This window comes from Hibiscus syriacus, unplaced genomic scaffold (genome assembly GCF_006381635.1).
Source record: "Hibiscus syriacus cultivar Baekdansim isolate YM2019G1 unplaced genomic scaffold, ASM638163v2 tig00110570_pilon, whole genome shotgun sequence".
NCBI lineage: Eukaryota > Viridiplantae > Streptophyta > Magnoliopsida > Malvales > Malvaceae > Hibiscus > Hibiscus syriacus.
In genome coordinates this window covers 1,117,207-1,138,988 of record NW_024062785.1, presented here as the reverse complement: position 1 = coordinate 1,138,988, position 21,782 = coordinate 1,117,207, and the positions used below count along the sequence as shown (strand labels likewise).

The following is a 21,782-nucleotide window of genomic DNA, read 5'->3' as shown; positions in this document are numbered from 1 at the left end:
GACCGAGTATTCCCATTTCTCACCGATCACTTTATTAATATTAGTTATTGCCGAGTTAAATTCTGACGACTGGTGGTGCTGTGCTACGGGTCGTCGCATGAAACATAGACAGACAGTATAACAGGTAGGTCAGCTGAAGCCGACAAAAAGCTACAACTTGTTGTTGTAGGCTGTAACACCAATGACCAAACACCCGCCCTCTTTACTATTTGCAAGCTGCAAGCCTTTAACACTTCAACTCTACAATGAATACCGCCTAAACGTTAACCAGTGAAACTGTTTCATGGTGATAGTGAAAAGAGATGGAAGTACAGAACCATGTACTCATCTTGTTTTGATACCAATCCAAAATCGTCTCAAATCATTCCACAAATTCAACAACATTTGCATGTGGAAGTGATGATGTGAAATTTCATAGAAAAAGTTTGTTCTAGCAGTGTCAGATGTATTCAAAATGGTTAAGTTTCTTCCTCAATAGTAAAAGCTGTCCATCACACAATAAGCGGAGTAGAATTGGAGTAGTTTTAGGGTCTCCTAATTTAAGTTACCAGACAAATATGTAACCTACAAAAGCCAAATGCCAAACAAAGTCTTAATTTGGTAATACAAGCATATATAGGAATATTTCTTATCCGTTGCATGAGTGGCTCAGGAGTTATATTTGCAGCGTTTGCCCAGCTCGGAATTACACGGTCGAGTGCGTGCTTTTACAAAAGGTGTGCTCTTGCTGTCTTCACTAATTTCATATGAGATCGTGTTCATTCGTGATAGCATAATTTTAACCATGACAGTGAAATTTAGGGCACGAGAACCGGGAAGTGAAAGTAACTAAGGAGCACTGTTTTTAGGCTATCAAAGTGTGGGATTTTCAATATGGTCATAAAATTTTTCCTTGTTTGATTGAGGTGACTTTTAAAGCACTGGCAAAAGGAAAACCAAACAGGGGAACATGTGACACGGGATTGAAGGCCATTGATTAAAAAGAAAGGCTCCATGTTTTGTAATAAAAACCCAGAAACAAAGTAGATTTTATGGCTAAGGTGGCGAACCGTTGAACATGGTAGCCCCCAACTTTAGCTTATACTTGGCAGCCTTTCCAATGCCCGAAATTAAATATGAACGAAAATAAAATAAAAATATCCCACTGACTCCCATCAGAAACACGGACAAGAAAAAAGATCTCAAGTAAAGAGATGATTTTAAACAACAGCCACACCCGCTAAGCACACAACAAAAGGGCCACGCCCAATGAACCGCACACCGAACCGATTCAATGAAAAAAAGAAGATAAGCCATGCACAAAAAAGAACCAAGTATTTACATGTTTTCTTCGCGTTCCTTCACACACTGTACTAGAGAAACACACCCACTAAACGAAAACTGGAAATATGTATCCAAAATTCAACTTGGAATTTACCATGTAGATCATTGCAGCAGTTCGCGTTGTATCCAGGCAGAATTACAGTGATGTTAATAGTAATTATCGACATCCCACGTACAAGACTCAAAATTGACGTCTAGTTTTAGAGAAATATCAGTATAATCGAGTTCTAAACGGTCTTCTGGTAACCTCATTTCATCAAACAATATAGGTTCGAGATTATAGGCATTGAAGTGATCACATACAACACCCGGATCTGCTAATAAATACTCATCTGATAAGTTATTTTGTCCTATTTGGAGTTCGTCAAGGGGTTTCCACTGAATTTCGATGCGCTTCGAAGAGTCATCTTTGGAATCCTTTTGGAGTTGAGCTTCTTCGTTGGACTGGAATCTGAGAACTGATGTAGGTGAGCAGAGAGAGTGGGAGTCTTGAGCCGAGTCATACCCGGAAATCATCTCGAGATCAATCTTCGTTGGAGAATGTCTCACCGGAGGTTTCGCAAAGTTTGTGGGAGCATCAGGGCCTTTGATTCGAATCGCGGCTCGGTCATACTCCAAAGCAGCTTCCTCAGCAGTGTCATACGTACCGAGCCACACCCTGGTTCGATTCGTAGGGTCTCTGATCTCAGCAGCCCATCTCCCCCACGGCCTTTGTCGAACACCACGATACTTGACGCCGTTGGATAAACACAGCTGCTGCTGTTGTTGCTTCTTTGATCTCATATTTACGTGATTGCTTTTACTAAATATTTGCCTGCTTTGTTTGTTTGCTGGCCTGGAGGAACTGACAGCGGAACAATCCTGGATCCTGATTTCGTTTACATGCCTTTTCACCCTTTGATGCCTCGCCCCTTCACATTCGTCGCTAGAAGAATCCGTGGCATCCCCATCGGTTACACAAATCCTCACAATTTTAGGGGCTTTAGCTTTGGATTCCGTCGGAAACCACTTGCTCGACGGCTTCACCAGTTTGCTAGTTACAGTTTTTTGCTCTCTATATTTCACCGGGAACAAACTCCCTGGCTTCATCTCCAAAACAGAATATTCAAAAGTAGATTTTTTATAAAAAAACAAAGAAAGATATAAAAATCTGCAAAGAAACAATATTTTGAAAGCAAATTGTTGGACAGTAAAGAGCGAGAGACCAGAGATAAACAGAGTTTCAGTTGCTAAGGAGAGTCAAAATGGCAAGAATCGCTCTTTTATAGGAGTATCTTGAATATCTCTACTTTTTATTATAAATTTAATTTCCGTTTTTGTTTTTTTCTTAATGGTAAAATATATGAATAGTCCCCAAACTTTAGGACGCTTGTATTTTGGGTTTCGTCGTTTTTTCTTAAGGAGAGTCAAAATGGCAAGAATCCTTATTGTTTTTGTTAGAAGGAAGACGAGGATGCGGATTTCGTCGGATTTGCTGAAGATTTTGGGTTTACAAGGAAAAATGTTAAGGTTTACGGGAGAAACTTTTGGGCTTGCAGGTTTGATTTGTTATCGACTTAAAAAATATTCTTTCCTATTATAGGTTGGTAATGGGTGTTCTTGCCTGTTATTTTTCTCCATTTTTAAAATCTGCTCTACTAGTGTGGTCGTTAATGGAGACCTCAAACAGAAACAAATTTACTTCCAACTTCTAAAAGATCGAATAAACTTAGACCAGTGGACTACTTTGGAAATTATATATAAACTTTCTACAGGAATCGTGTAGAAAATTACTACTTAAATAGTGCAGCAGTCGTATGAAAACCAAATGGAAACTTGTTTGATCAGGTTGGTCGAACACATTGATTTGTCTTATTGTTGTCTCGATGCATTCAAAGTGTTTACGAATAATTATCTGGAGATTTATTGTCACTCGTTATTTGTGAAGAATTTGATGCTTAAATCTGACTACGACCAAACCAAATGGAAACTTGTTTGATCAGGTTGGTCGAAGCTCTTAAAGATGCAAAGGAGGAAGCAAAGAAGAAGGTTGAGGATGAAGCTCTTCTAATAGTGGAGAAAAAAGAAGAAAAATATAAACAAACATTTGAGGGAGAAGAAAAGAAAGAACGATTTAAACTTTCAAGAAGGCAAAGAAATGAAAGAAAATGGAATTACGATGGTTGCTAAACAATAAGCAAATATATGAGGAAGAAGGCTTGGGTCAACCTATAGCCATGGACTTCGACAGATCAAGAAGAAGAATATGAAGAAGAAGGAGGAGTTAACGAGATTAAGTGTCACGTCAACAAATATTAACCGGGGATCTTATTAAAAAGAATTAAAAATTTGATGATTGTATTGAAAGTTTTAAAAGTTGAATGACCAAATACAAGCGACCTAAATGTTTGGAGACTATTTTTATATTTTACCCTTTTCTTAATTAACTACTTAAATTATAATTTTTTTAAGAATTAATATAAACGGATAAGAGAATAGAGATGGTTACAAAATCAGAGATCCTGATCACCATCGGAGCTCTCGAACGACTCGTCGCATTTTCTTCTTAATGACGAGTGTCCTGTCCCTCTGTCCGTAAATAAAATTCAATTATATTAAAACTTTTAGTTATTTGTATTAAGCTATTTAAATTAATTTGAATTTTGAGTATGACCTTTTAGGTTGGAGTTTTAATATATAAAATTTAAATAATTAAATATTATATTATTTTAATTTTTAATTAAATAATTAAATAATTTTTTATTAATATTTTTTTATTTTTCATGTTGATTTTTTTTCAAATTTAACCCACATTCTTAAACATTATAGAATATTTATATAGTTTCAATTCTTTTTTTTATAATAACTTTTTAATTTAATCCTACAATTTTATATAATTTCGTATTTTTCAACTCTTATACCTTTTAAATCCAGGGTAAATTACACGAGTGACTACTCAACTATGGTCAGGAATCATTATGGCCAATGATATTTTGATTTGATCAATTAAACCACCTGATTATTTAAATGTTTCAATCAAGCCACCTACTGTTATCATTTAACGGAATAGGTGACGTGACAGTTTAAATGTATTGGTATAATTACACAATTTGTCCTGTTAATTATATATTCTTTTAACTTGGACCTAATTTTTATAAATTAAAATAAAATTAACCATCGAATCAGGTGGTGCCACGTGTTATGATTCGATTAAAGGATGATTTTTTTAATTTAATATATTTACACGTGTCACCCTCTAGAAAAAAAATAAACCAGCGACAGAAGATGATCAAGGGGAATCAAACTCTGACAGTTAAAATATATTGGTATAATTACATAATAGGTCTTGTTACTTATATATTATTTTAACTTGGTCGTAATTTTAATAAATTAAAATAAATTTAACCCTCAAATCAACAGGTGCCACGTGTCATTATTCAATTGGAGGATAAAATTTAATTTTAATAGATTTATTTTTATCTCCAATCAAAGGGTGATATATGACATCATTCAATCAAGAGGAATTGAACTTTGGATCATTGGGATGAAATAACAAGAGCCAAACCATTGAGCCAAGACAACCAATTGTTATATTTTAGATAACAAAAGATATAAATATTGTATCATAGTATGTAAATGCTTTATCCAAAACTAATAATATTTTGTATATCTTAAATTTTAAAAATATCCTTTTATTTTTTAAACTTATTAAATATATTTTAATTTTGTCTTAACTTATTAAATACATTTTTTATTTTAATGTACAAATATATATATATATATATATATATATATATATATATATAATCTTTATCATCACTTAAAAACATACTATTTAAAATGTTTTAGCTTAAAATATTTTATAATTATTTTAATATAAAAATATATATTTTATTTTAAATTAAAAATATATTTTATTCTTATTTTAAATTAAAAGTATATTTTATTCTTATTTTAACTTTTATAAAATGTTTTAAAAATATATTAACTTAAAATATATTTTATTCTTAAGTTAAATATATTTTGAAGTTAAGATGTTTAAATATATTTTTAAAAGTTAAGATAACAATAAAATATATTTTTAATTTAAAATAAGAATAAAATATATTTTATATTCTTTTAAATTGGTCTTAATTTTAACAAATTAAAATAAATTCCATCTTCCAATCAAATTATGAAACGTGTCATTGTTGACATGTGGCACACAACTAAAGAAACATGCCAAATGAAACGCACACCGAACTGACTCAATTAAAAAAAGAAGACAAGTCATGCACAAAAAAGAACTCAAGAATTTACATTTTTCTTCCCATTTCCTTGCACACTAAAAGAAAACTGGGAAAATGTATCCAAAATTCCACTCGGAATTTATCATGTATTTACCATATAATTCCAAGACTTCAGCGCAGAATTACGCTGGTTTTAATAATAATTATCGACATCCCACGTACAAGACCCGAAATCAACATCTAATTTTACAGAAATATCAGCATAATCAAGTTCCAAACGGTCTTCTGGTAACATCATTTCATCAAACAATATAGGTTCGAGATTATCAGCATTGAAGTGATCACATAAAACACCCGGATCTGCTAACAAATGTTCATCCGATAAGTTACCCTGATCTATTTGGAGTTCGTCAAGGGGTTTCCACAGACTTTCGATGCGCTCCGAAGAAACATCTTTGGAGTCCGTTTGGAGTTGAGGTTGTTCGTTGGAGTGGAATCTGAGAACTGATGTAGGTGAACGGCGGGACTGGGAGTCTTGAGCCGAGTCATAACCGGAATTCATTTCGAGATCAAGCACCAGTGTAGAAGGTCTCGCCGGAGGTTTCGCAAAGTTTGTGAGAGCATCAGGGCCTTTGATCTGAATCGCGTGTCGATCATACTCCAAAGCAGCTTCCTCAGCAGTATCGTAAGTACCGAGCCAGACCCTGGTTCGAGTCGTAGGGTCTCTGATCTCGGCCGCCCATCTCCCCCACGGTCTTTGTCGAACGCCACGATACTTGACGCCGTTTGATAAACACTGCTGCTGCTTCTTTGGTCTCATATTTACCTGATTGATTTTATTAAATATCTGCCTGCTTTGCTTGTTTGCCGGCTTGGAGGATTTGACAGCGGAACAACCCTCGATCCTGATTTCGTTTATATGCCTTATCACCTTATGATGTCTCGCCCGTTCACATTCGTCGCTAGAAGAATCCGTGGCATCCCAATCGGTGACACAAATCCTGACGATTTTAGGGGCTTTAGCTTTGGATTCCATCGGAAACAACTGGCTCGACGGCTTGACCACTTTGCTAATTACAGTTTTTTGCTCTGTATATTCCACCGGAAACCGACTACTTGGCTTCATCTCCAAAACTGGGTTTTAGAAAAAAATGTAAAAATCTATAAAGAAAAAATATTTTGAAAGCAAATTGTTGGAGAGTAAAGAGCGAGAGACCAGTGATAAACAGGAGAGTTTCAGTTGCTAAGGAGAGTCAAAATGACAAGAATCGCTGGCTGTTTTATAGGAGTATCTTGAATACGACACTTTATTAGAATAGAGTTTATTTCGTTTTTAAATTAATTATTAATAATAATGTATATGGATTATAGAATTGAGATGGTTACAATCGAACGATTCGCTGCGTCTCCTTCCGAATGACACGTGTCCTCAAAAAATAAAAACTTGTCTCACGCTCTATTGACCCTTGTGTGGTTCACGTTTCTTTTGCATTGGATACCTACCCACAATGATGAGATTTGATTTGCTGGTGAGAATGAGAACTGTCACAGCATGTGATATTAGTAATTCACACACGGACTGGTAATATATACGTCACCGGAGGAAGAGAGAGAGGGGAGGAGAGGAAGGACAAGCTCTGTAGCACTTGTGCCGCTCGCCATGTCAGCATATTGATTTTGACTAAAATTTATTAAAATATTTGTAATTCTTTGACCAATAAATTATTAAAATAACATACATATCGAAATCTAAAGTTAACAACTTTTTAAATTGGAGATGAAGTACTATTCCAACCACCAATAAACTTATTAATGTGATATTTGTGGGTAATGAATAATTTAAAACTTAAATTAATTGACTGTTAGTTTTAATAAAATTTAGAAAATTTTAGTTTTTCTTATTGAATTATTAAAGTTAAAACTATATTAACGTCTATAGTTATTAATGTTGTTTGACTTGATATATATTTATGATAATATTTTTATCTATGACATATAGAGCATATATATTTTTGTTCAAATATTTTTTATGATAAAAGTTTTAAAAAATAGATAAAATTATATAAACAAATTTTTACAAAACTCATCAATCAAGTAATGTCCTATATAAAATAGATAAAATTACATCTCCGATTCCAATACTAAATATTTAAGCCCCACAACCCCCCTCTTACCATCCGGGGGGATTACCATATTCCACGAAACCCAATTCTCTCTCTCTCTCTCGCATGCACCCCAATCGTCTCGCGTCCCTCCAATTCCAACGTTTCCCGCCTTTTCACTTTGCATGCAACCCTGGAGTTAGGGTTTCTGGAATAGCAGAATCATCCGTTTGTTTTTCATTCTTTCTATATTTTTTTTATCGGTGAAGGTTAGTTTGGGGGAAGCAGGTAAATATCCACCTGCAGAATGTATCACCAGAAAACCAAGCATCACTATCAGAAATATTAGTAAGATTCACTTATTAAAAGACATGTCCTCTGGTCTAACAAATATCAAACTAAGCTATGTTTAAATCAAACAGGTCATAAAGAAATCGCAAAGTTTAGCATACATACTGCAGTCATGTCACCAGAGAAGTAAACATCATGATTTCCTTCAAAATGGCCTAACCACACCATATCAACATCATTATACATTACACTAAAGCCAAGCCCAAGCTCCAAAATTTGCAACAAATGCCGGGGCCTCCTGGAAATAAAATTGATGAACCCCTACAGACCAAGCAATCCCATCAGCATTGATAAATTTCAATAAACAGAACTCAGATATTTGAGAATGGAAAAGTACCCTATTTCAAAAAAAAAGATATTTGAGAATGGATTGTGGATGGATAGTTGTTGCAAGAACGATGGCATTGTTGCTAATGATACCCAGGGACCAAAACAAAGTTTGTTCATGTAGTTTCACGTGTAAGAATTCTATCTGAAACTAAGAATACTAACATAGCCAATTGCACCAACTCCATGACACAGGGAACATTTCATAACTAGGTAAAAGAGAAACAGTGGACTAATAACTTTATTTAAACATTACTAAATAAATATTTTCTTGTGTTTTGGGTTTGAGTTTATAATTTATATCAATTTTCAGATTTTAAATATAAAATCTAAGATTAAGATTTAAAATTTAGAGTTGATATAATGATAACTAGAGCGAGAAGAAGAAAAAAATATAATAATCATGCCATTCGTTCCCTTATGTGAGCCAATGAGTTGCTGGGATTAGGTTTACTCTATTAGGCCCAAACCCGCAAAGCGAGGTTCCAGTGAGTCACCACAGCTAAAACCCTGGAGGTTTTAATCAATCTAGAGGAAGAGCTCATCAGCAATTGAGTTGTTGTAGGCGAAGATGGAATTCGTGAGCCCCGAAGGTCTCCGGTGGGACGGTCGCCGTCCCATGGAAGTAATCTTCTTTTTCTCTCTTCATTTTTATTTTAATTCTTAGACCCTTTCTTTCTTTTGAATTTCCATCTCCTTCTCAGATGAGACAACTTCGTGCAGGGATCCGTCTCCAAGGCTAATGGGTAGGCGCCTCCTTTACAACTCGTTTCACCTAGCACCATTTCTATTATATCTGAAATAACTCCCTTTTGTTTCCTTCGATTTTGAATATTCAGTTCTGCTGTTTTTGAGATGGCAACACCAAAGTCATTGCAGCAGTGTACGGCCCTAGAGAGGTTACCGTTTACTTTCATAGCGTCTTCAAATTGTTTATGTTTACTTTGTCTTCTTTTGTTTTCTGAATTTGGATAGCTATTTAATTCGATGTGGGTTTGTTATAGTTGATAAATGCAGTCTTATGTTTTCCAGGTGCAAAATAGGAGCCAACAGCTTAATGACCAGGCACTGGTAATGTTCTTAGAGTTATATGTCTAATTTTCGTAGTTGTGACTTAATAGAATCTTTGGGTTTCTTTTATGTGATGAACACCAGGTGCGCTGTGAATATAGTATGGCTAATTTCAGTACCGTAGATCGCATGAGAAAACCAAGGGTGACAGGTGATCTATTTTCCAATTAAATTCATTCTTAGAATGATGTTAAAGTTGTGTTGTTCATTTGTGCTAATGGTAATTGATTAGGATACTGTTGGAGGATTATCTGTTTGACATAATCACCAAGTATTTTTTGATCCATTTGATGAAATAGAGAGTCTGATTTGTTTGTGGAACACTGGATCAGGACAAGTAATTATGTAGGTTTTAGTATTTGTAAAGGCTTTCTCGTAGTTAGTAGTTTATTTTAATCCCTTTTATATGATCAATGGTGGTATCCTTCAAACCAAGTTATTAGCATTTCAAAGTATATGCATGATATAGTTGGCAAATGTTAGGTTTATGGAGAATAAATTATATTGCTCATTGACTTGAATTTTTTCTTTCTTAACACAGGCGGTCAACCGAGATATCTCTTGTCATCCGCCAAACCATGGAGGCATGCATTTTGACTCATCTAATGCCTCGTTCTCAGGTTTGAATCAAATCCCCATTATACCCCAATTGCGGTTGCCTTTCAGTTCTTCTGAATCTTTTTTAATTAATATCTTTTCCCAGATAGATATATTTGTTCAAGCTGATGGAGGTAAAATTGAAACTTTTCCAAACTCCTAGTTGATTCGATTTACATTTCATATCATGCAACTGCAACTTTATGCTCCACTCTGATCAAAAACATCATTTTTAATGGCTCGGTTTCATGAATCCACGGTGTTTTGTGTTTTGATTCTATTTTCACCGAATTACGCTGCTCTTTCTTTTAAAAATTAATAAATATGTGCACTCTTGCTTAATCGCTAGTTGTTTATGCACCCGTTTATTCTGTTACTTGTTTATTTTGGTATAAAAGAAAAAAAAGAAGCATAAGTAGCAGATTAAATGTGTATGCAGGAACTAGATCCGCATGTATCAATGCTGCAACTTTAGCCCTTGCAGATGCCGGGATCCCCATGCGTGATATTGTCACTTCTTGTAGTGCTGGGTATTTAAATAGCACTCCTCTGCTTGGTCAATTCTTCCTCTAACACTAGTATTAATTTCTCTCTTTATTTCCATTTGAACAATTAAATTAATGTCTGTGGTATATGTAGATTTGAACTACATTGAAGACAGTGCTGTAGGCGCCGATGTCACTGTAGGGATGGTGCCTAAGTTCGATAAAGTGACTCTTCTTCAGGTCTGCAATGAACTACGATTTTTCATTCACATTTTTAGACTTTTATCTCGAAAGATATCTCGGGCTTCCTTTTTTTTTTTCCTGTGGCAATATACGTTGATGTTGCAATATAGTTGTTTTTCGTTACATACGGGAGTGCAATTCAACAACCCACAGTTCATTTTCATTTAGTATAAAATGAGTGAGACTTTCACTTTGCCTATCTTGCGCTTTCCCCGTACTGTAACTTACCCTTTGGTTTACTTAAGACTATAGACTGGGCAAAATGATTTGTATTAAACATCGAAGATTGTTTAATTCTTAAAAACTAGTTGATAGATAGTTTCAAGGCAATGAGTACCACTACTTTGATACAGATGGATGCTAAATTACCCATGGATATCTTCGAAAATGTGATGGGACTCGCAATCGAAGGCTGCAAGGCTGTAGCAAACTACATTAGAGAAGTAAGGTAGCTTTCTTTTATATGCCGAGTCCTTCATTTCTTTCGAAGTACCTGAAATTTTCTTGTCCATGATTTGCACGATGATCATGCCTAGCAACATCAGTTGAAGTATTAATTGCTTTGTTTTGCAGGTATTACTGGAGAATACCAAGCAACTGGAGTATCGCCGGGGCCTATAAGTTTATATAAGCAGTAGCAGACAGCAGTGTAAGAAAAATTATGTATATGATTGTTTTAACTTTATCTATCAATTTTCATTAAAAAATTATTTAAATCAATCGATTATTGAATTTTGGACATACAATCTTTAAAAAAATTTAAAAACTATATCTATTTTTATCTTTAATTAAAATTTAAGATTTTCATAGCTTAAATAGATTTATCTCTTTTGTATTCAAATACAATTCATTTAATATATTTATTTTACAAAAAATTTGAGAGAGCTTTTTATCTAAATTTGTATTTCAGTGCATAAGTGTCTAATTGCACATTAATGAGTATTTAACGTTTTGTTTTTCTACTCTGTAAATACTAAGAATAAAATTCTTAAAAACGTAAACGTTTTGAATTCAAACATACATTTGCTTAAGATAGGATCTGAATTCAAACATACATTTTAATTTTTAACTTGCGGTGGTCCTTAATCAAGAGTTGTCTAAACCTTTTTTAGATATTATTTTGTGGATGCAGGGAATTGCCCATCCAGCTCAGTTGGTTGAGCGCAAGGCTCTTAACCTTGTGGTTGTGGGATCGAATCCCATAGTAGGCAATTCATAATTGCCGGAGGTCTTCTACGGAAATTACTCTCAACCTAGCGTTGGGGGCAGCCTACTATCCTACCTCCCCTTACCTCATTACATATGGAAATTGTTAGGAAATAAACCAAGTACAAGTAATTTCCCTATTACCAGATTAGTGAGAATACGAAATTGATAACGGAGTTCAGCCAATTGTGCTTACGTTTCCGGACTGCTGCAGATCTTTTACTAAGAGAGAAAATTTACAGGTGTTTACAAAACACTCACTACTCACAAGAAAGCTCTCTAGTATTGGGAGAAAGAAATGGTTTTTGGAATGGTTTTGAAGCTAAATGAGCTAGGGTATTTAAAGTTGAAACTTAAGAACTTAATCTTGTAAATACCATAAAGCCTAGGTATTAATTGTGATTATCTCATTATCATTTTTTAACAAACATCTACTAAACTTTGAAAAATTATTTTTCAAAGAAACATTTACCAAACTTTGAAAACCATTTTCAAAGAAACATTTACCAAACTTTGAAAATCATTTTTTCAAAGTTGGTTACCAAACTTGAAAACCATTTTAATACTTTCAACAATCTCCCACTTGAAGACTGATTTTAATCTGTCTTCACACCTCGATCAATGCAACAGCTTTTCGAGTCTTGTTACTCTAGCATATCAACTGAAGTTGAACACAACTTCAGTTTGTCTGTAGTCACCGTCTTTGTCAACATGTCTGCCGGATTTTGAGCTCCACTGATCTTTTCAAGTTTCAAAATCCCATCTTCCAGAAGAGACCAGATAAAATGATATCGCAATTGTATGTGCTTTGTCTTGGAATGAAAAGACGGATTCTTTGCTAGATGTATAGCACTTTGACTGTCGCAATACAAGACATTGTTATCTTGTTTCTTGCCTAACTCTTCCAAGAAACTTTAGAGCCAAACCATCTCCTTGCTAGCTTCCGTAACAGCGACATATTCTGATGTAAGGTACTTGTACCTTTTCAAATGATTATGGATCTAGGAAGGAAGCAAAACAACCTGCAAAGTGAATGGCTCAAAATAGAATGGTTAAGGGTGGTAGACGTATGGGTGAATTGGTAGGCTATTTAAATAATGAGTAATGGAAGCGGAAGATAGTTGATAAGGCTATGGTTATGGTGATGAAATAAAAGGATGGTTGTGAGGATAGTATCTTGAAGAGATCTCAAAGAAGAACCAATGATATATAGAGCAGAGACCCAATCTTTATATTGTTTCTTCAAGGGATGGTGTTAAGTACTTTGACCCACTAGTTATATAAACTAGGAACCAGAAGTATCAAGATGAAAGGAAGGGGTTGACGCCATAAGTATAAAATACTTGATAAGTCGATAAAAAGTCACCAGGACTTAAGAAGAGAATAATCTCACTTTAATTGAATAAAAAGGTGTGCCTACAAATGAAATATGCTTTCCTATTTATAGGAAATGGAAGAATATGGCTGAATAGTTACAAGAGGATTCGACCAGCCCTTGTGCCTCTATAAAATGACATAATTTAATTACAAATAGAGATGATGGTTCGGTTTAAATGGAGGAAAATATCCTTTGGCCGAATAGTGCTTGTACCCCTTCAAGTTAGCGCCAAATTGGAGAGAAAGGAGTGTTTGGCCGAATGGTAAGAGGACTCTTCATCTTGGCGCCTAAATGAAGTCACACGCCTATCACATGGTGGTCTGGTCACAAGGCGTGCACATGGCCTCTCTAGGATGCTTGTGGTGTAGCCTTGCGCATGGAATGATGGCTGGTCATGTGATCCATCTTGGGCGTGCATGTGTCTCCTTCCAAGCTAGCTTGAGTGTGGAACTAGCTTAGCAAGTATGGGCTGTTTGTGAATGATCTTCCTAGCCGAGTCCTTTTGAGCTCCATAACAGCATGTTCAGCTACATTCAGCTACCTTTGTCATCACTTTTAGCAACTCAGCTTCAAATAGTCCAACTAGCTAAGTTTAGCTAGCCTGAAGCTTCTCCAGCTGAATCGAGCTTCCCTTAGCATTCCATGAGCTGCCTTGTACTTTGTGAGCTGTTTGTGAGCTATATATGACGTCCAAATCATTCACCAAGCTACCTCAACGTGCATCACACTCCATTGTACCTATATGTGCAAGGAAACAAGGTAAGTTCATGATATTGAGCTAAAACGAGCTAAATATCTTGCTGCCATGTTTGTTTATGGTAATGTGAGCTAAGTATGATGGTCATGAGCTAAGTACATCATCTCCTAATATGTGTAAGATAATGTATAAAGCCTAAGAGTTAATATGAATGCAAATAAACTAATGAAATGCATATAAGTATGCTGCCTTGATGTATATATAATAATCATGCTTATATGATAATAAAACTATCCTAACATGCTTAACATATTAAATAACAATGTGTATCAATCATAAGATGTGAATATGTTGTATGCATGAATATCATATAACATGGTATTCATGATAAATGATAAATGGAAACATGTAATAATATCCTAGGAAATGATATGTAATCATAGTATATATTTGAATGATATGAGAGACATGATCAAATAAGCATAGGATAGAAATAATAAGATAATAATTTATACTAACATGTGAATGCATGGTTATGATAGAATATAATGTATAAATGATATAATATAAGATAGGGTAAGGAAGAACTCCCTTAGAAGCAGTAGTTAAAACGTCCATAGACCGATCAAGTCATGGAGAAAATTGGAGCTAGTTTGGATCGTATCATCCTCCCCTTCTTTAGAGCGATTGTCCTCAAATCGAAGTAGTTTCTTATTGAAGACATTCTTAGTGTAGGAGAGATTGATTCCTCATGCTTTCCCCCAATAAATGATTTGCACGACATGTTAACCTCTTGGCTTCGAATCTGGTAACTCCATGTCTCCTTGAATCATCTATCCTTTGATCTCCATTGAAGTGGACGTATTTGATGCACCAATCAAATTCAAAATGAAAAATGATCTTATCATCATATATTACTTGGACAACACCACTTATACGAATCCAATTGCTACAAAAGAAATCAAAATTAGTAAATGAAAATCTAATAACAAATGAGTAGAGTTAGCAAACCATGGTGGATGTTTAATTGGAGCTGGTCGCTGAATTCTCCTAATAATTGGCATTGCACTTGGGATGTCAATGATTCCATTTCTTAGCACTTCAAGTGACACCTTTAATTGGAAATTCAATGGTATAACCCTCAAAACATCAATAGACATGTCTTGTGAATCACAAAGAGTCACGCCTATTGGTTCTTCAAAGGTCACATCCTTTAGTCCTCCATAATTCATGATCCTGGATTCATCCTCCCGAAAAGATACATCTCTTGAATTGTCCTGCAAAACAATAGGAAGAATAGATGGAAGAGAAAAGTTGGTTAAAATATGTTCTTCACTTTGCTTCTCTTCTCTACACTCATCAATTCCAACTTTTGTCACATCAATCTGATTTTTCGGTTGTTGAACTTGTTGCTCTTGCAAGACTTCTTTTTCAGCTCTCTTCATGGCTTTACTTTTCTGCCATTCTTCTATTCGAGATTTAAGTTGAGTTTGGTCTTCATGCACTAGATTTGGCATCATTGGCACCAATGTAATCTTCTTTTCATTATGGATGAATGAAAAGCGATTGGTGAAGCAATTATGTGTTGCTCGTTTATCAAACTGCCAAGGTCGACCAAAAGAAGGTGGCTCGAACTCATGGAGACAACATCGCACAAGACCTCATCTTCATATTTTCCAATTGAGAATGGTACAAGTACTTGCTCTATGACTTTTAACTCTTCATCTTCGTTAAATCCTTGCAAAACATATGGCTTAGGATGTTTAAATGTTGCAAGTCCCAACTTCTCTATCGTATATGTGCTAGCTAGATTTGCATAACTTCCACTATCAATGGTTACAAGACATACTTTACCATTGCTTACATGGCAACAAGTATGAAATGCATTCACTCTTTGTTGTTCGCACTCCATGGAAGAAATTAAAATTTTGTTAGTGAAATAAAAAAAATGGAAAATGTGTAAAAGGACCTTACCAGAGTATACTCTCACAAAGCCTCACGAGTCACTCCAAGAAAACTTGATGTCACTCAATCCACTCGTGTTTGTACTCTAGGACTTTAATGGCTTTTACTTGTCCTCTTCTGATCTCACACATGCTCCAGCCTTTTTCCTCTCGATTCTCTTGTCTCAAGTTCTAGTGAACTTTTACTCAAGACTATATCGAGTAAATTTTACTTGTTTAGCGTCGGCTGCAAATGGTTAGTAGGAATGGAAAGCAAATATAATTGAAAAGGTGGCTTAGAAATTAGAAAGAAGAGAATGAAAGGGGTTACTTACACAAGTCGCTTTACAACCTTCTATCACCACAATCAAATTTAAAGGCTTACTTGAATGGCTTGGTGATGAGAATTGTTGATGAGTGCTTCCAACTTTTCTTTCTTTCTTTTTCTTCTTTTTGAGTGCTTTCAATCTTTTTGAGGGCTTCTTTTCTGATTTTTCTTTGCTTTCTTTGACTTTGCACTTCACTTTGCAGTTTGCACTTCTTTTTGTACTTTTATTTTTGTTATTGTTGCACGTTACTTTCTTCCACCAACCTGGCTCTGATACCACTTGATGTAAGGTACTTGTACCTTTTCAAATGATTGTGGATCTAGGAAGGAAGCAAAACAACCTGCAAAGTGAATGGCTCAAAATAGAATGGTTAAGGGTGGTAGACATATGGGTGAATTGGTAGGCTATTTAAATAATGAGTAATGGAAGCGGAAGATAGTTGATAAGGCTATGGTTATGGTGATGAAATAAAAGGATGGTTGTGAGGATAGTATCTTGAAGAGATCTCAAAGAAGAACCAATGATATATAGAGCAGAGACCCAATCTTTATATTGTTTCTTCAAGGGATGGTGTTAAGTACTTTGACCCACTAGTTATATAAACTAGGAACCAGAAGTATCAAGATGAAAGGAAGGGGTTGACGCCATAAGTATAAAATACTTGATAAGTCGATAAAAAGTCACCAGGACTTAATAAGAGAATAATCTCACTTTAATTGAATAAAAAGGTGTGCCTACAAATGAAATATGCTTTCCTATTTATAGGAAATGGAAGGATATGGCTGAATAGTTACAAGAGGATTCGACCAGCCCTTGTGCCTCTATAAAATGACATAATTTAATTACAAATAGAGATGATGGTTCGGTTTAAATGGAGGAAAATATCCTTTGGCTGAATAGTGCTTGTACCCCTTCAAGTTGGCGCCAAATTGGAGAGAAAGGAGTGTTTGGCCGAATGGTAAGAGGACTCTTCATCTTGGCGCCTAAATGAAGTCACACGCCTATCACATGGTGGTCTGGTCACAAGGCGTGCACATGGCCTCTCTAGGATGCTTGTGGTGTAGCCTTGCGCATGGAATGATGGCTGGTCATGTGATCCATCTTGGGCGTGCATGTGTCTCCTTCCAAGCTAGCTTGAGTGTGGAACTAGCTTAGCAAGTATGGGTTGTTTGTGAATGATCTTCCTAGCCGAGTCCTTTTGAGCTCCATAACAGCATGTTCAGCTACATTCAGCTACCTTTGTCATCACTTTTAGCAACTCAGCTTCAAATAGTCCAACTAGCTAAGTTTAGCTAGCCTGAAGCTTCTCCAGCTGAATCGAGCTTCCCTTAGCATTCCATGAGCTGCCTTGTACTTTGTGAGTGTTTGTGAGCTATATGACGTCCAAATCATTCACCAAGCTACCTCAACGTGCATCACACTCCATTGTACCTATATGTGCAAGGAAACAAGGTAAGTTCATGATATTGAGCTAAAACGAGCTAAATACCTTGCTGCCATGTTTGTTTATGGTAATGTGAGCTAAGTATGATGGTCATGAGCTAAGTACATCATCTCCTAATATGTGTAAGATAATGTATAAAGCCTAAGAGTTATATGAATGCAAATAAACTAATGAAATGCATTATAAGTAGCTGCCTTGATGTATATATAATAATCATGCTTAATATGATAATAAAACTATCCTAACATGCTTAACATATTTAAATAACAATGTGTATCAATCATAAAGATGTGAATATGTTGTATGCATGAATATCATATAACATGGTATTCTTGATAAATGATAAATGGAAATATGTAATAATAATATCCTAGGAAATGATATGTAATCATAGCATATATTTGAATGATATGAGAGACATGATCAAATAAGCATAGGATAGAAATAATAAGATAATAATTTATACTAATATGTGAATGCATGGTTATGATAGAATATAATGTATAAATGATATAATATAAGAAAGGGTAAGGAAGAACTCCCTTAGAAGCAGTAGTTAAAAACGCCCATAGACCGATCAAGTCATGGAGAAAATTGGAGCTAGTTTGGATCGTATCATATTCTGCTTCAGTTGTGGAGAGAGCAACTATCTTCTTTAGTTGAGAAAACCAACTCACTGCGGTTCCTCTTAGAGTATAGACATACCTTGTAGTGCTCATTCTGATATCAACATTTATGGCTAAGTCAGTATCTACATAGCCTGTCAGTATCGTATCTCCACCTTTGAAACAAAGTGCTTTGTTTGTGGTACCCCGCAGATATCTGAGGATCCATTTGACTGCTTCCCAGTGTACCTTGCCCGGATTATTCATGTACCTGCTAACAGCTCCCACTGCTTGAGCAATATCTGGTCTAGTACAAACTATGGCATACATCAGACTTCCAATTGCTGAGGCATACGACACCTTCACCATGTGTGCACGTTCTTCCTCCGTCTTTGGTGACTGTTCTTTGGAGAGTCTGAAAAGAACACCTAAAGGTGTACTTACTGGTTTAGCATCTTGCATGTTGAACCTGGAGAGTACTTTGTTGATGTACTCAGCCTGTGATAATATCAAAGTCCCCGACTTTGTGTCTCTCTTGATCCTCATCCCAAGAATCTGCTTTGCAGCGCCTGTAACATCCGCAATACCGGGTTAGTGACCAAATTGTAAAGTTTCAGAATTTGGTGACTAAAGTATAAGAATGAAATAGTTCAATGATTATTGAATATATATGATGAAGGTTATTTAGTAATTAGTAAAGGAAATAAAGGGCAAAAGGGTCAATTGACCAAGAAATGAATAAAAAAATAGGATTGGTAAGGATAAAGGCACGTGGAAAGGGAGAGAATTCTCCAGAGTTCTCTTTTCCTTTCTTCTTCTTCTTCTTCACGTGGAAGCCAAGAGCCAAAGGTAAGTTTCTTTGTTTATAATTGAATTGTTGATTTTAAGGTTGGGTTTTAATTACTAGATGATAACTAAGCTTAAGGAAAGCTTAAATCATCTTTAAAGCAAAGGATGGTGGAGTTAGGAGAGATTAAAGATTTAGAGTTTACAAATGAAATCTTGGAATAAAGTTCATTTCTTAGATTGGAAGTTAAATTTGACTTGTCAATGGTTAAATTAAGAGATTTGGAGTGATAGAATTGGATTTAGATCATATAGAAAATTTGGTATGATTCTTGAATCTCATAAAGAAGATAGGATTTTGAGGTTAAAGATGATTTACATGGATATAAGTTGGTTCAAGTTATAGTAGTTGAGTTTAATGTCAAATAGGGGCTTAAATAGAAGAATTAAGGGAAGAGTTGATGATTTACGTGTTAAAATGTCAGTTCTGGGCAATGTGCATCGATGCACATTCATTGTGCACCGATGCATCGATGGTAAATACCAAAAATTGTTTAAGGTGCATCGATGCACATGCAGTGCATCGATGTATGAATTTAAATAGAACACATCGAATAGGATTTATGCATCGATGCATAAGGAGTGCATCGATGCATCCCCATTAAATAAAAACATCGAATGCATTTTATGCACCGATGCACAAGTAGTGCATCGATGCATACCTTCATTGAAAGAGGAAATGGGCTTTTTTCTTAGCCTAAGAAGTGACAGTTTAGAATATATCAATTGGAATATTGATATGAATCTGTGTATTGTTATGTAGAGATAGAAAGTGATCCGTTTCAGGACAATTGAGGAATTAGAATCGAATCAAAGCAAGCTAAGGTGAGTGCAATTTATTTTGTACTTATTTTATTGAATTAACATTGGCTTGTGATGAGCCAGTGATGGAGTTACTATGGTAAGAAGTAACTTCTAAATTGTTATGTGATTACCATGTATGCATTAATACATAGAAATAGATGGATGCTATGTTATATGATTTATATGCTTAAGTGAAAATGCAACATATGATATATGTTATTTGACATGACATGCATGGTTACATGAAAGAAAGCTATGTGACTACATGTATATGTGAAAGAAGCTATAAGCTTATATGCACATGTGATATATGTGATATGAATTACATGAAATGATTTACATGAATACATGTATATATATAATACATGTGATATGATATGAGATATATGGTTACACATACATGTGGTATGTGACAGAAGAGAAAGAACAAGTGATACGAAATGTATAAATAAATGCCCATAGTATATGATACGAGAGCTATAGGTATAGTTGGCATGCCAAGAGTCGAGGGTTTTACCTATGTCTTTCGAGACATATGGACAGTATACCTATGTTCTAAGGAACATATGGACAGTTTACCTAGGTTCTTTGGGACCTATGGACAGTTGCCGAGGTTCTTTATGACCTCTGGATAGTTACCGGGGTCTGTGTGACCTCTGGATAGGTCCTTCGGGACATTTATATGAGCTGTGGTGACAGCATTAGTGCACAACCTCAATGTACTCACATACCTCTATTCTCAATAATATACATGGGCAATGAAATTGAAAGACAAATGAAAGTGAAAGTGATACAAGAAGGTAAATTGCATGTGTGCATGACCTGATTGTATATTGTTATCATACAATAGATTCATGCATATTGATATGTCATGATTCAATGATATGAATGCACATACATGAATTTATATGAGGTTATGTGTGTTTCTGGGTATAGTGATATATGTGTTATATGATGAGTATATGGTAAGTGGAAAGGATTATTGATAGTGTTTGTATATATGTATGTCTTTTATTTATATGAAATAATATATGGTTATATTATATGTTTTATATGCCTCACTAAGTCTATGACTTAGCGTGTAAGTGATTTACACGTAGGTACCAAGAACGAGAAGTGAAAGAATAGAAGTGGCAAAGACAGCATCACTACTAAAAGATCAGATCAGAAGTATTTGACAAAGTATGTATTTGGTTATGTATAAAGTGTTGGCATGTAATAAGTCATTAAGTATGAGCACTCTGATCAAGTCTGTATTTTGTTTTAAATAAAGTTTTAAATTTCCCGGGATTTTTCTTAAGAGTCAAGATTTGAAAAGTCAATGTGACACGTCGGACTCGTATCCGGGTCGGGTACAGGTTGGGGGTGTTACAGCGCCCAAATCCTTCATAGCAAACTGTTTTGACAATTTTTGCTTCAAGTTTATAATCTCTTGCATGTCTGAGCCTGCAACGAGCATGTCATCAACGTACAACAATAAATACGACTGCTACTCATGAAACTATCGAACTTCTTGTACCACTGTTTAGGAGCTTGTTTTAAACCATACAAGCTCTTCTTCAACCTGCATACCAGGTTTTTCTTGCCTGCCTCTATGAAGCCTTCTGGCTGCCTCATATAGATTTCTTCCTCCAAATCACCATGAAGAAAATCTGTCTTTACATCTAACTGCTCAAGATGTAAATTCTCTGCAGCTACAATTTTCAACACCAGTCTGATTGTAGACAGTTTCACGACTGGAGAGAAAATTTCATTGTAGTCAATACCTTCTTTTTGCTGAAAACCTTTGACAACCAATCTCGCTTTGTAGCGTTTACTCCCAT

At 35.2% G+C, this 21,782-nt stretch overlaps 3 protein-coding genes across 3 annotated transcripts; 1 reads left to right on the top strand and 2 right to left on the bottom strand.

The window, feature by feature from the left end:
• Window positions 1–1,470: 1,470 nt before the first annotated feature.
• Window positions 1,471–2,529, bottom strand: LOC120132832 (ethylene-responsive transcription factor CRF6-like). The gene has a single exon (XM_039149519.1). The coding sequence runs from the start codon at window positions 2,410–2,412 to the stop codon at window positions 1,471–1,473; it is 942 nt and encodes a 313-aa protein (XP_039005450.1). The 5' UTR covers window positions 2,413–2,529.
• Window positions 2,530–5,713: 3,184 nt separating this feature from the next.
• LOC120132831 (ethylene-responsive transcription factor CRF6-like) lies at window positions 5,714–6,657 on the bottom strand. The gene has a single exon (XM_039149518.1). The coding sequence runs from the start codon at window positions 6,655–6,657 to the stop codon at window positions 5,725–5,727; it is 933 nt and encodes a 310-aa protein (XP_039005449.1). The 3' UTR covers window positions 5,714–5,724.
• Window positions 6,658–9,052: 2,395 nt separating this feature from the next.
• On the top strand, window positions 9,053–11,394 carry LOC120132843 (exosome complex component RRP41 homolog). Its single transcript, XM_039149528.1, has 9 exons — window positions 9,053–9,210; window positions 9,344–9,382; window positions 9,467–9,533; window positions 9,924–10,002; window positions 10,086–10,113; window positions 10,419–10,535; window positions 10,619–10,704; window positions 11,061–11,150; window positions 11,281–11,394. Exons 4-9 carry the CDS (start codon window positions 9,961–9,963, stop codon window positions 11,326–11,328), a joined length of 411 nt encoding a protein of 136 aa, XP_039005459.1. The 5' UTR covers window positions 9,053–9,210; window positions 9,344–9,382; window positions 9,467–9,533; window positions 9,924–9,960; the 3' UTR covers window positions 11,329–11,394.
• Window positions 11,395–21,782: the final 10,388 nt, after the last annotated feature.

What these genes read in the sequence shown, in the direction of transcription:
- LOC120132831 (XM_039149518.1), bottom strand. Translation starts at nt 6,657, where the DNA reads ATGAAGCCAAGTAGTCGGTTTCCGGTGGAATATACAGAGCAAAAAACT.
- LOC120132843 (XM_039149528.1), top strand. Translation starts at nt 9,961, where the DNA reads ATGGAGGCATGCATTTTGACTCATCTAATGCCTCGTTCTCAG. An exon ending in AAATAGCACTCCTCTGCTTG is followed by an intron (nt 10,536 to 10,618) that starts GTCAATTCTTCC and finishes TGGTATATGTAG; the next exon opens with ATTTGAACTACATTGAAGAC. An exon ending in ATAAAGTGACTCTTCTTCAG is followed by an intron (nt 10,705 to 11,060) that starts GTCTGCAATGAA and finishes ACTTTGATACAG; the next exon opens with ATGGATGCTAAATTACCCAT.
- LOC120132832 (XM_039149519.1), bottom strand. Translation starts at nt 2,412, where the DNA reads ATGAAGCCAGGGAGTTTGTTCCCGGTGAAATATAGAGAGCAAAAAACT.